The 14,854-nt window shown below is 33.9% G+C and overlaps 1 protein-coding gene and 1 long non-coding RNA gene across 2 annotated transcripts in view; both read left to right on the forward strand.

The window, feature by feature from the left end:
* Positions 1-3,830: 3,830 nt before the first annotated feature.
* LOC115878263 lies at positions 3,831-5,860 on the forward strand. The gene is made up of 2 exons (XR_004049485.1): positions 3,831-4,224; positions 5,695-5,860. It is a non-coding gene; the product is annotated as an uncharacterized LOC115878263 (long non-coding RNA).
* A 5,529-nt stretch (positions 5,861-11,389) lies between these two features.
* The window catches only part of LOC115878260 (cAMP-specific 3',5'-cyclic phosphodiesterase), a 743,109-nt gene continuing 739,644 nt past the window's right edge, over positions 11,390-14,854 (forward strand). Inside the window, exon 1 of the mRNA XM_030894688.1 lies at positions 11,390-11,706. Within this exon, the coding sequence (XP_030750548.1) occupies positions 11,579-11,706 (128 nt within the window). The 5' untranslated portion in view covers positions 11,390-11,578. The remainder of the gene's footprint in view (positions 11,707-14,854) is intronic.

Consider the following 14,854-nt stretch of genomic DNA (forward strand, 5'->3'; position numbering starts at 1 on the left):
ATGATTTTGTTCATTTAGACGCGTCGGTTCGAAACGTCGAGAGCGTCATCCTATAGTCCGTCCCCAATTATACCGAAATTGACTCACATTTTTCTTCAATATCAAATCGTTAGTCCCACTCTAATGAAGATGTAAACGAAAAGTCGTATCTAAATTTGCATGTTGGTAACGTGTGCACCCGTCGCGCGTCGCTCACATAGCCTCCCAACAAAATTTGGTCGCGATCGGACGACATCAACCTTTGACGTTTCTTACGTCAAAACTAACTGTCACAGTGACACGTGTCATATAGGTTCCCATACAGCACATCAAATCACATTTACGATGTGTTTACATTATTATATGTAGACACAGGGTGACACAATTCCCCCGATGTAAATATGCTACGTTTACACATTGTAGTTCAACACGTATGCACAAAGGTTAAACGTCCGCCTCACACAATGTAGCCACAGTATAGCATTTATGTATACACAAAATAACGGATACACAGTGTGCCGTAGGATACACAGTGCTTATGTATTACGTTTAAACTCTGTTTACACATTGCAGTTGTGACTACCGCGTGTATACTTATGTATTTTGCTTCGTATATACATCTTGTGCTAGATAAAACTACTTATTATGAACGAATTTAGGAAATAATACTTTTCGTTCCTTTTAAGAAATATTTATTCAATGATACCAATTATATCTTTTTAGAAAATTAGGTTTAAAAATTAGGTTGCTTCGTATCTATTATTATCTTGTGCTAGATAAAACTACTTCTTATGAACGAATTTAGGAAATAATACAAGTTTTGATGCCTAACTTTTCGTTCTTTTTAAGAAATATTTATTCAATGATACCAATTATATCTTTTTAGAACGGAAATTAGGAAGGTAAAACTTTGTATTTTCCAAAAGTATCTCGATCGTAAGTTCAAGAGAAGTAGCCTTAAAATTGTTCCATCTTTGTTTTGTATTAAATGTACAATTTTTCTTCCATAAAATGGACTAAGTGGTTAAAAAATAAAATTCTTATATTTCTTTATATCATGGAACGCAATAGGGCAAATAACACAATAATAATAATTATTTACGCTGCAGAAACCAGAAGTAAGAAAACACTGTAAAAGAACAGAATTTGTATCAAAATGTATTAAAAATATAAGTACCTAGTAAACAACATACTAAAATGGTAAACACTGGTATATCACCACGATTTGGTCGACCTCGTTTAGTCATTTTTTTCTCCTCTTTTCCCTCCAAACAGTTGGTTTGTTAGCATACTCATTCATCGAGCACTCTGTTGGACTTTGTTGTATTTTATTTTCAGATTAACAATCTCACTCAATTTTAAATGAAACTGATTATTGAATATTAAACATATCTGTATATAGATCCATCAATAACTTACCGAATATCAGTGTAAGAAGTTCTTTGAAGTGTTTAAATCTTTCTTTCTCTGGTCCATTTAGATTTTTATTATTTCCGAATTAAAAAAAAATATATTGCAAAGCTAACCTCTTTATCATTATACGAGAATATTTGGAGTTTTCATTCATTGGAGTCAAAATTTGGTAAATTGGGTATCGAGTAAGGGAAGAGTCGCTGCTAAAATATTAATAATACTCTTAGGAAGGTGTAACAAGGTAATTAAAAACTTGTGCTTACCTTAAAATCTCTTTTAAACTACACACAAACAGAACATTTATATAGAACTTCCGAATGATAAAACAATAATGGCCGCTAACACATACCACTCCTAGAAAGGAGAAAGGAGAGAGGACATATAAGATACACTTGGTCGGTGTGTCTACGCTGAGGCAATCCGCGCGTGCGCACACCTTCATTTCATGCTAGAATGTAGACACAACAGTACACTATTACAAAGTGTCTATATAGATATTAATACTATGTGTATACGTAACATTTTTACAAGGTGTGTACTATAGGCACAACTATGATACGAAGTATCACACATAAATATGACTTATACATTGTATGTCTCATATACCGACGTCAGATTTCATCATTTTAATAATTATTTGTTACGTTACAAAAAACTCTTTAGAATCTTGAGTGCATACGGTATACAACTAGTTAACACTGTATCACACAATTCTATCAATATAAACCTGCGTATATCTCATATGTATATGTTAGAACTAGATGAACACTTAGGTTCACTTCAACATACCTATTTTGTTTCTCATGTGTCTCCCTTGTAGAAACGTAATTTCATTTGGACGTGCTGTATGGGTTGTAGTTGTAGAATGTAAGTTGGCCTTGGTCCAATCTATCGACATACCAAATTTCATTTAAATCGTACGATTTTTTGATTTGTAGATTGATTCATTGATGATGGGGTTTTGTACTGCACGAAACGTCCTCAAAATATCATGAGGCTCCTTGAGCTCCATCTACATTCCAAGTTTCAGTCCCCTAGCTCACATAGGGCCCGAGTTACGACGTTCCGTCCTAACCTCCGATTGTTACCACTTTTCCTGATGCTAACTTGTGTGTCATAGCCTTGAATTTTTATTCCTAACGCGCGTAAAGATGTTTCACTTCAAAAATATTAATATATTGATGGAGTAAGCAATATAATTATATTATTATTATTACCGGCAAAGTATAACATTAAGGCATTCTGCGATTCGATTTTAGGCAATATATAAAATTCAAATGTTTTTATATATAGTCCGTCTACAAAGTATCCGGAATTTTATATTTTTCCTAATTCTAATGTATTTTTTTCTGTAACACTCTAAGACAACAGTAATAAATCACGTAGGTTGTGCCGATAGTAGGCTATGACCAAAATCGCATGGCAACACCATCAAAATAAACTTACACTAAATCACAACAATACACCAAAACACTTTTACTTTTACACTGGACGCGCGTTTCGCTAACCATGTTAGCATCATCAGCAGATGATTATAAACTAAAGTACAATCTACAAGTTGAGCGTTTATATACTCGCCCAGTATGTACCGAGTGGGCATGGCAAAATCTAGCCAACCGAGTCAGAGCCCACTTAGCGTAACAGTTAATTTCCGCCACTGGAGTAGTAGGAACAAAGAACTTGAAGGAATTGGACCGTTGACTCTGTTCATACTATCTTTACATTTATTAATTCTGATGCTTTCATATGCATCTAATTGCCTGTAATTTGAGACTTGTTTAATTAATTTTAAATTATTAAGATCTATATAATGTTCTTGAATAACTTGAATAATAACGTTTAATTAGCTTACTTCTTAACTGTACATATAACTTCTAATAATATCTTATCTATTAAATCTCTTCACCACAACAATTTCTTGGGATGGAGTTGTCCCCGATAACTGTAATATAAAACCTCATTAATAAAATATCAATTTGTCTGTTTAAAACCTACCTTTCTTTCTACAGTGGTTACTAATTCTTTATTTAGACTTATGCTTGTGTTAGGATAATTTTCTTGGCATATTTCTTCGGAGGATTCTTGAACATAGACTTGATGTGATTATCTTTTGTCTGTTTTCAACGCAACAAGTGGGAATGTTGGGTCTGCAATATACATATGGGTTAAGGATTTTATTATGTATTTTTCCTGTGTGTAATAAATTGATTTTACCTGATTATAGTTGATTTTTCCCTAAATTTCATCTTGTTTATATTACGATTTACAGACTGACGTTTCAATTGTCAGCTGATCGTATGACACCGTCGCTGAAGTTTGACAGATGGATCTTGTAAATTGGATTTTCGATCTTTTTAAACGGTTTTATATATGATCGGAAAATGTATTAATAATTTTCCGAAGATATTATGTTCATATAGGGATTATTATGATTTTACTATGATGTAATAAAATGTTTCACTCAATCCGTATGCATTAAATAAAATTTTACATCAAATTTTATTTTGGGTCTTTTCTTTTACTGGTTGCCAGTGTTGGATTTTGGGTTGGTATATTGGAGTCCAGCGTCTTTTGCGGATTTTGCAAACACGCGTCCTTTTTCGACTTTGAACCATCTTGGTGAAAGCAAGGGAAGCCTTCTGATCTCTGCCGAAAATAAAAGAAATTCTAGTGAAATTTTGGCTGGTCGCCGTTCCATATTGGGATTGTTCAGTAGAATTACGGTCTTGGAATTCATTGAGGGTCGAGAAGACCGATTGGCAAGAAATTGAGCTTGGCCTGTGTAGTTGGAATTCCGGGGAAACCTTGAAAAGGGATATCTTTGTTGGTTGGGTAAGAGACATTCTTAGGTGTAAGGTTCTCTTCTACCAGTAGCGTGTCGTGGATAAAAGGGCGGAGGGGGCGAAGACCTTAAGGGGCGCAATGATCAATAAAGGATCAAATAAATTACAAACTTCCTTTTTAAAAGACTACATGAAAACTTTTATTTTTTTTAATTATAAATTTGTTTATTAAAAAAGTTAGTATAAAAAACAGTTATTTCAAAGATGCAAGCGTCTTGTTTTAACCGATTTAAAAGAATGAATTATTTCGTCTATATTTAGATCCTGGGCTGTGTCTGCTTCAATACTTAGAAGTGATAAATAATTGGTTCTATCTTGTGTGCTGGTGCACCTCTGGTAATTATTAATTCTTCTTAACCTACTGAAAGATCGTTCTGCACCAGCATTGTTGGTGGCTATCGGCTATAGTGTAAAAAATCCTCAGTAATGCACATAAAGATGGATATGAAGACTCTAGGTCATTGGAAATTAAAAATGATAAATATTCGTCAGGTCAGTCAGGTGCAAGTTTGTTGTCATCAGCATTAATTTCTTCTAATAGACTGCAAAAATGTTTATATTCGTCAACTAAAAAGGTTTAACATCCGCTTGGTACAGTATAAGACATTTTAAATTGTCATCATTGATGTCCATATCCAATAAACAATTATTTTTTTTTGGCATATATTAAGGAAGTCTTCAAATCGATTCTCTAGAGTACCAGTTAAAATGTCTAAAGTACCATAAAGCACTGATATCTTGAAATTATCTTCAGAATTTTGATGTAGGTAATCATTCTGTATTTCATCATGATTTTTTTTTATTCTTCTTTGTCTTTTTGTGGAAAATGATGTTGACGTATTGCATTTATTTGCCAAAATAGTAGCCTGTTTTTTAAAATTTTCAAAATATCTTTCACTTCTTAATGATTTGAGATCTTTAGTTACCGCAGTAATCATATGAGCAGCTGTTACATAAGTTAATATTAACCTTTTGCAAGTGATTGGACAATATATTAATTTTATTCAGAACTTCATTATAATCGATTATATTTCGGTCGGTGATTCCTCGAATATATTTCCATCGCGACTGCTTTCGTCTTCTTCTTTGGCGGCACCGGCGCAACGTTATGTCTAGCCATTGTATTTTTATTTATAGACAATGGTCTAGCGTTAGCGTAGTTTCCTACCCATATGAAAACTTTCGTACGTATACGCCTACTTCATTAGAGATTTAAATTATTAAATATAAGTAAACATTAAAAAAACAAAAATAAAATGTGAGAAATATATACGTCATTTTTTTATCTTGAAGAGTTAAGGGCACGGTAGGGCACCGTTTCTTTTTGCGTTAAATTTAGTTTTTCTATTTTTTCTCCAAAGGGCGCCAGAGGCGCTAAGCTCATAGGGGCGGAGGGGGCGTTCGCCCCCCCTGGCCCCCTATACGACACGCCACTGTCTTCTACAACTATTTATTTTAGAGGACAGGAGTTGTAGATGGGTGCGTGGACGTACTGGGATGAGTACGAGGACAGTTAAGGAACCCTTTTCCATGGAGTAACATGCGTTGAGACGCCATCTTGTCTTGGAAGGTCCGCATGGTGGAAAGGTATTTTACTATGTCCAAACTAGAACGTGTCACTAAAATAGATCACATTTTAGGGTTCTTGTTCCTTGGCTCTTAGTGATGATTACGGTTTAGCTTAAGATTTTTATCATTTTTTTTGTACTGGATTGGTACTGCAACTAATGTCATTGTGACGTGAATGCCACTGTGACGAGGAATGCCACTGTGACACTGAAGACCGGCAATCTGGATTTTCTCATGGACTGACTGGAACGACCACTGGATGACAGATAAGACCTTAATCATCTCTTATTTTATTGCGTTTATGATTGATTAAAATTTATTACATTAAATATACGATCGTGTGTGAACTTGGTATACTAGGGGATTTTTACATTTAAATTTCATTTTATTCTTTATAGACATTTAATCATAATCACAAATACGTACCAGGGTTGTTCACAGTTTAGTCACAACAATATTTTGTGATACTATTCATGATTTAATTTATTTTACGGATAGTTCATTTTTACTAGTATATATATATATATATTTCATTATTTCGTATTTAAATATTTGCTACATTTTATGATAGATCTTGGCAATTTGTTTTAACTTTAAATTTAATATTTATTAAACGAATCCAGTACATTTTGGACTTTTCAATCAGTACACTTTTTCCATACACCTCCCTTTTGATATCTCTTGTTCTGTGCATATATATTTTACTTAATTATTTACTGAGCTAGCTGGAACCTATTTGTAACGGAACCTGGTGAATCTGAGTTCTCATTATAAACTTTTTCACCCAGGGTGGCGTTATAACACATTCTACAAATATAGCTTTGGGCTTTAAATATTTTAAATCCCATCTTAAACATCTGAAAATGAATTTCCTTAATAATGTCTCTTGTGAAAGTTATGTAAAATGATATTTTTAAGTGTTAATTATAATTACAATATATTTAATGGATTAGCATTAAGATGCAGGAAGAATAGTAAGAATTAATGACTTTATTCAAGTTACAATGGCGTAATTTAAGTTTTTTTTTTTATATAAATAATGAATATAAAGAGATAAAGAGTTATGAACAGGAGAAGGCAGACGTTATTAATTACCGTTCTTGATTGTTGGAAATATTTTTAAATTTATAAACTGCTTGCTAAAAATGCATACTCATACAACGGAAATTACATTTTTATTGATTTACAATTAAAGTGTATCAAATGAGAAAATTATTGAATATTTTATTAATAAATATCGGTTCTCTACTTAGGAAAGTTTATTATTATTGTATTTATTTTGAAATGAACAGATGATATTGTGTGCTCGAAAAAAAAACGGCTTCAAAGACGGTTGGGTAATGACAATCAATGATAATTTTGCCAAGGTCAATTTATAGACGTCATTTACTAAAAAATGGCATAAAACAAAAAATAATAATAATAAGGATATAACCTACAGCATTATCTCCATACGTCTCCCTACCTGATCTGAAAAATAAGTTTATAACATTAATTTATAACTATATAAAAGTTCGTAACAGTAGGTACCTACTTATACTTAAATATGCCTTAGTACTACAAAGAATAAATGTTACATACCTCTCTGTTTTTTTCCTCGTAATTCAGCACCAATAAATTGAGAATTTGTATTTATAAAAGCAGCCAACATAAAAGCATCGGCTTTTGGCAAGTTATCTGATTGTGCTTTTACAAACCCGAAATCTGCCATTACTTAAAAAATTCTCAGAACATACAAATAATAACTGCACAAAAAAGCATAAAAAGCTCCTTCAATCAACGCTAAAAGCAACAAAAATGTCTTAGTACGCCACCTAAATACGTACATAAACGGAACACGTCTGGCTGCTACTGGCCATCGCGCGTCGACGAGAACGGCGGGTGACGTCAGACCAATAGAATATCGTTTCAATTCGCGAGGCGTCGTTTGTGTTATCCACAGTATTTTAATGGCTCGTTTTATAAAATTGTGGTACTGCTTTCAAGAAAAAAGATTTTTTGCATTTACACATATTTATTCTAATAAATTGAACAGTTTCTGGCGAAAAATAAAATATATGCATCTTCCTCATTAGAATTTAGAGTTAGTAACTCGCATTTTCATATACATATTCGTATAATTAAATAAAATTACAGTAAATCACTATAAATAATGAATTATTTGTAATTGAGCTGTAATTTCTGTATCATTAATCCGGTAAATGATGGAGGTAAACAATTGTGATTGATTAAAATTTTATTTTAAGAAACAACATTCTGAGAATTCGAATAATGAATTGAATAATGACAAAACAAGTGACATCTGTCTAAAAAAGAAAGCATCAAAAGACAGTAAAAGAAACAAAATATTTTTATATGCCGACCTAAATCAACTAAATAGATTCAGGTAAGCATTTCCTTTTTTCATTCGCTCGACATATTATAACCTGCCATGTGTGTAAACACGAAAAAAATATAATCTGTGGCCGAAATACGTGCTGGAGGCGAACGAGAGCGGTAAAAGATCCCGCCCGTGATTAATAAATCGTTGGCTGGAAAATTCATTCGCTCGCAGTGGAACGTTCCTGTTGCCGCAGCCGTACCAGTTGATGGCCAGTTTTTCACCGAGCGACGACGCATCGAGGAAAATTTGTTTTTAAACTGTCGCTGCACGTAAATTCATTTCGGCAACGGTTTAAATGGGTTTTAGTTAGTAGATCATTTCCGAGAGCGTACGAGGGTAGGTCGTTTTGTCTTTTCTAAAATAAAAGAAAATAAGTTTAGTTACGGTTAAAGAAAAAAGTCTCCTTTGATTTACCTCGATTTTTTCTTACCTTGAATTTCCAGTTGTCATTTTCAACTTATACTGTTTTAAGTCAAAACAAACACTCCCATGCTGATAATGTAAGAACCAAAAAAACAAAACACATTCAGACACGACTATACCAGTACAAAGAAAGTAGAAGACCCATATACCGGGTGCGCCTCAAAAGTGACTCACCCCTATAACTTTTTTATTTTTTTAGATAGAATAACGAGATTTGGTATGTTAGTATATATGACATAAATTAGGATTGATTGGCGTATTCAATTGTTTTTGGTCACTTCCTATTTCACCGAAAATGACTGCAACTTTAGATTTTTAAATAGCACCCTCGGTATATTCTTATATATACAGGGTGTTTCAAAACAAATGCGAAAAACTTGAGGGGGTGATTCCTTGTTCAAAATAAAGGGTAGTTTGCTTTATAAACATTGGGTCGAAAGTCAACCATTAGGGAGATATCGCGGTACAAAAATGGCGGAAAAATAATGTTTTTATTTTTTATCTTGAAAACGAAAAACGATAGACTAATGAAATTTTATGGAAGCATTACTGTTATGAAAACATACTTTCTGGTAATTTTTTCACTTTTTTAAAATGAGTGGAAGGGGTTGAAATAAACTACCCTTATAATTCTTGTTAACGAAATTTAAAAAAAATCTTATCAAACACATGCAAAAAAATTAATTTAGATAGCTTGGTTTATTTAGAAACTTTTTTATCTCTTGTGTTTCTTTGATAAAACTCGCCGATTTGAAATTAAAAAATAAAATGTAAAGCATTACATGTCAGGATAAAAAAACATTTTTAGATAAAGAATCTAATGATAATAGCGATAATAATAAGAATCTAGATAATAATGTATTGCAGTAGAGTAATGTCAATAAAATAATATTAGAAACAACCTAAAAAGTGACAGCGGCCCACTAGATTTTTTCCTAAAAAAATTAGAGCAGCCCACTAGATTCTTTATCTAAAAATGTCTTTTGTCCTGACATGTAATGCTTTACTTTTTATTTTTTAATTTCAAATCGGTGAGTTTTATCAAAAAAACACAAGAGATAAAAAAGTTTCTAAACAAACCAAGCTATCCAAATTAATTTTTTTGCATGTGTTTGATAAGATATTTCTTTAAATTTCGATAACAAGAATGATAGGGGTAGTTTATTTCAACCCCTTCCACTCATTTTAAAAAGTGAAAAATTACAAGAAAGTGTGTTTTCATAACAGAAATGCTCCCATAAAATTCCATTAGTCTATCTCTTTTCGTTTTCAAGATAAAAAATAAAAACATTATTTTTCCGCCATCTTTGTACCGCGATATCTCCCTAATGGTTGACTTTTGACCCAACGTTTATGAAGCAAACTACCCTTTATTTTGAACAAGAAATCGCCTGCTGAAGTTTTTCGCATTTGTTTTGAAACACCCTGTATATAACCATAGATAATGACACTCTGAATAGAATAGTGTAATTGTTTTTTCTTTTCTTTAACCATTAGTTTATATCTATATAGTTTTTTTCTTTCTTGGGCATGAGGTTTTATAATTATTGAAAGATGGAAAACTTTTTTTTATGCGACGTTTCGCTCCAACATAGTGGGCTTTTTCGGGCACTTTACTCTAAAAACTTGAAGTCGTCTTGCCAGCACCGGTCTGTGCTAGCAAGACAAGTGCTCCCACAGACTGGTGCTAGTAAAAACAAGTAAAAATAAGTGGAATTGAGTTGTTATTCGACAGTGGTCGCGCTATTAGAACTCTCAATTCAAAAATCGATATCTCCATTATCCATTAGAAATTGAATGTAGTTTTTTTTCAAAAACTTTCTTAATATTTCTGCTTATTTTCTTTTCAGATAGTATGTGAAAATCTTTATAAATAAAAAAGTTACACGATTGCTGAAAATTACTATGCACTAAAAGTAAATGGATGTTTTTTTTTTAATTTTTGAATGAAAAAAAACAAACATATCGAATTTTTCTTATCTAAATATCTTGTAAAAGATCCGAAATTTAAAAATAAAAAGAAGTTTCAATATCTAAAGTGGTTCTTGAGTTATCGCGTGTTGTGTTAAAAAATTTGGTTTTGAGTTTTTAAATTATCGCGATTACTGACGTTTTATCGTTATAAAAAAAATGGACACCTTAACGATATCTTTCTAATTCCATTTCAGATGCTCAGAAACATATCCAATGATTTTATCTACTTATCTTTTGGAAAAAAAAATAAAAGTAAGCGGTTTACGATCGTTACTTTACTTGATAGGGAAAGACGTACCGGAAAAATGTGGCAACGCCGCAACGGCATACTGTCGCATTCACTCTCGCTACACTTTCACACATGTAAATACAGACCCAAAAGTAAGAGTTGCCAGCATGGTATATTTAGTACGCCGCGCCGCGCCGTTCCTATAGGCACCCAAAAAAGCATTAAAAACAATAATAACATACTTCGTTTTCAAACACAAATCGTAGATCTAACACAATCAGCAGAAATTTATCATCAATAATTTTTGTTGAAAATTATGTCAGATATCTTTGATTATAACTATGATTACTACTTTAAAGAAACAAAAAAATATCCAACAAACAGTAATCTGATAAGGGATACTTTAAAATGTGTATTTTATTCTACAATAAAAAGTTTATGATTACTACTCTATCTTGACTTGATTATATATTAAACAAGCAAAATTAAAAACTACTCAAAATCTGATTTAACATCGAGATCTACATCCAACGTAGCTTCAACATAACTTCTTTTTTTCTAGGCTAACATTTACGACAACCTTTCATAACCCGCCATAATAAACCAGCTCCTTTAAGCACCCCAATGTGCGTCCTTAGTGCTTAGGGTAGGTAAGCCGCACCTAATACGCGCGGTTCGGAAATCCGCACGAGATGCGACGCGGCTCAGCTCGGCCGGCTCGGCTCCGCACTCAGTCCGCCCCCAGTCGTCGCCCCCTTCGCTAAAATGAGCGAGGGGGCGCGGGAGCTGAAGATCCCCGAGGTGAGGCTGGGTCCCCCCGAGGGGGGCAGCCATCTGCTGGTGCCCCCGTCGCCCGCGTCCCAGCCCCGCAGGCGGCACAGCTGGATTTGTAGGTAAGTCTTAAGATGGAAATGGAAATATTGCGTATATACAGTATTGGAGATACAGTTAGCATGGTATAGATTTTTTCTGTTTGTTCTTTTATGTGATTTTCTTTTAATTGGATTAAAAATGGCCTGCAACATTTTTTAAGCTGTTTATTATTTAATTAGAGGAAGTGAAGGTATTTTGGAATGGTAGGAACAAAAAAAAAATAAAATATATACCAATACTTACATGAAAATTCAATCAAAGTTAATTTAAACCAAAATTCAATCAATCAAATCTTTTCCGCCGGTGCCGCGGTGCTGCCACCATGGGAGAATACTGTAAACAGCGGACTAAACAAATAATATACAAGTTTAAATAGCGAATTAAGTTGGATTTCTCGCAACTCACTCACTAGATTTCGATAATTTTTTTAATTGTAAATTAATTCCTTCTTAACGGATGCTACGTCGAAAATTTTTATTCCGAATTTATTTTGAGCATATACAGGGCACAATAATAAGGCATAATAACAATAAGACGAAGTTTTTTGCCCAGATTTTGAAACACCCTGTAGGGTGCAGCAGCTGTAGTAGCTATTGTTAAATCAAATTACATTGTAGCCTCATCTTTCGTGAACATTTTATTTTTTTAATCACGACACTATCTCTGTTTGTATTGGAGATATGCTTTTTTAAACGAACGTCTGGGAAAAATGCTTCGCAGGCAGAAAGTTTTATGTATAAATAATCAAGGCAACATAGTGTAACGTTTTTAGTTCATTACATGTCTTTTTTAAATATAATATATGATGTCTGGCCTATCATCACCGGATTCCCTCTCGTTCAGGCCGGATAGTTTATTTGACGCGTAATTTTTACGTTCCCTAGTCGCCAACCCTGTTATCGTTCGACACAACCCTGTTACTATTCTGTGGAGGCGCGCGCTGTCAACATCGCTTCTGTCAACTCTCCGTGCTTAACCTCACTTTGTTTTGACGCTCTGTTGTATCCCAGCTTTTGGAAATAGTGATTATTTAAGTATTGCTGTATAATTTGAATCAGCTGCTATTTCGAGGCTACAGGGTAGAGTTACGGATGTCCCAACTTGTATTTGTGTTTTGCTGGCACGTTGGCGTCCCTTTTCTTTTGTCCTCCAGAATGTCACATGGAAGAAAGGACATGTTGTTTATTATTTATTGAGCCCTCGGAAGTATTTCGAGGGTCCAAGGTACGGACTGTGTCCAAGGTACGGACTGTATCCAAGGTACGGACTGTGTCCAAGGTACGGACTGTGTCCAAGGTATGGACTATTTCCAAGGTATGGACTATTTCCAAGGTACGGACTGCGTCCAAGGTACGGACTATTTCCAAGGTACGGGTAGTGTCTTATGTACAGATGTCCTGTGGACGAGTGTCCCCAGTAAAAACGATTTTTTCTTACATCTAAGTGCCACAGCGTGGATGTAGCTTGAGTCCCATGCTGCTTCACTCTCATTTCTAAGCCTAGTCAGTAGCTACGGCTGTAGTGATTCATGGTGTCCTCAATCTGGCCCCTGTTGTTGTTTTGGCCAACAGGATCGCCGACAGACAGTACAGAGATGCTGGACCACCTCACGCTGCTACTGTTCGAAGCAAGGTTACATAAAAGAACAGCTAAGTGTATATTTAAGTTCTAGTTTTACATTTAACATCTAAAATATTTTCAGTTTTAGACAGTAACATACAGTTTAAATAATATCGTACAGACTATATTTAGTGGTTAGATTATTAAGAACATTTATGTCGATTCAGTAGTTACAATGTGATTTAGATTTTAGGTTTCATTATATTACGCCTTGTAATAGTATTACTTTCTATAGATATTATTATTACGCTATATTAACAGATGAATAACGAGACATAGATTCTAGAATCTACAGGTTGCAACACATCAGATTTAACACCACATAAAATTTAACAATTTAAATAAAGTAATGCTACTTTTCTTATATTTTCTATAACGTTACACGCATTGTATTTTTTCATAGTCTTTTCATAGAACATATTTAATATTATTTACATACATAGTTTTACTCAACAAATAACCACTATAATAATTATTAAAATTGTACAATGCTATTTACCATCAGAATTCATCATGAATAAATATAGTCATTAGTTTTAAGTAATATACAACTGTGTTTTCTTTCTCTGTACATGCCTGGCGCCCAATATCTATTTTTTTGTTTATTGTTCTTAATTAGTTTTCTTTCCAGTGAAATACCTTATCCACGACTGCTCTCCGATGAAAAGCTGCCGTTCGCAGTGGTAGTTGTTTAAAAAACGCTACAATAGGCGAAAACGGATTTATGAGTATTTGCAATATGACAACAACGTTGTCAAATTAAAAAATGCCATTATCTGTGACGGATGTTGCTCGTATTGTGGCTTTAATTGTGGATGGCCCAAATCAACGTTATGTGTCCGATAAACAACGCCTGGAATCCGCAAGTGGGCTCCGGAAGAAAACGGAAGACAAATGCAATTGACGACCGCTTTATTGTCCTGAATACTTTACAAAATCGTAGAATTACAGCGTTTCATAATCAACATCCGCGACAAGCCATGCGTAGAACTCAAGTCAGTGAGAGAACAATCCGACGAAGACTAAAAGAAAACAGCTTGTCTGCAAGGAGGAGGCCTGCCACAGGACCCCAGCTACTTCCAAGACATCGTCGAGCACGTCTTCAGTTTGCGCGTTTACATGTGAATTGGGATATTGAGCAATGGACTAAAGTCCTTTTCACGGATGAATCGCGGTTTTGCCGAGACGTTCGTTTTAAAGCAGCGTATCTCCAATACAAATAGAGATAATGTCGTGATTAAAAAAAAAACAAAATGCTTACAAAATATGAGGCTACAATGTAATTTGATTTAGCAATAGCTACTACAGTACAGCTGCTGCACCCTACAGGGTATTACAAACTTCGGGCAAAAAAACTTCGTCTTATTGTTGTACCCTGTATTTGCTCAAAGTAAATTCGGAATAAAAATTTCGGACGTGGCATCGGTTAAGAAAAAATTAATTTACAATTTAAAAAAAATTAATCGAAATCTAATAAGTGGTTCGCGAGAAATCCAACTTTGAAATTGGGACTAGTTTTAGTAGCCGTTTGTTTGCCGGTGAGAAATA

The sequence above is a fragment of the Sitophilus oryzae genome, unplaced genomic scaffold, assembly GCF_002938485.1.
Source record: "Sitophilus oryzae breed Bouriz unplaced genomic scaffold, Soryzae_2.0 scaffold_1507_pilon_pilon, whole genome shotgun sequence".
Classification (NCBI taxonomy): Eukaryota; Metazoa; Arthropoda; class Insecta; order Coleoptera; family Curculionidae; genus Sitophilus; species Sitophilus oryzae.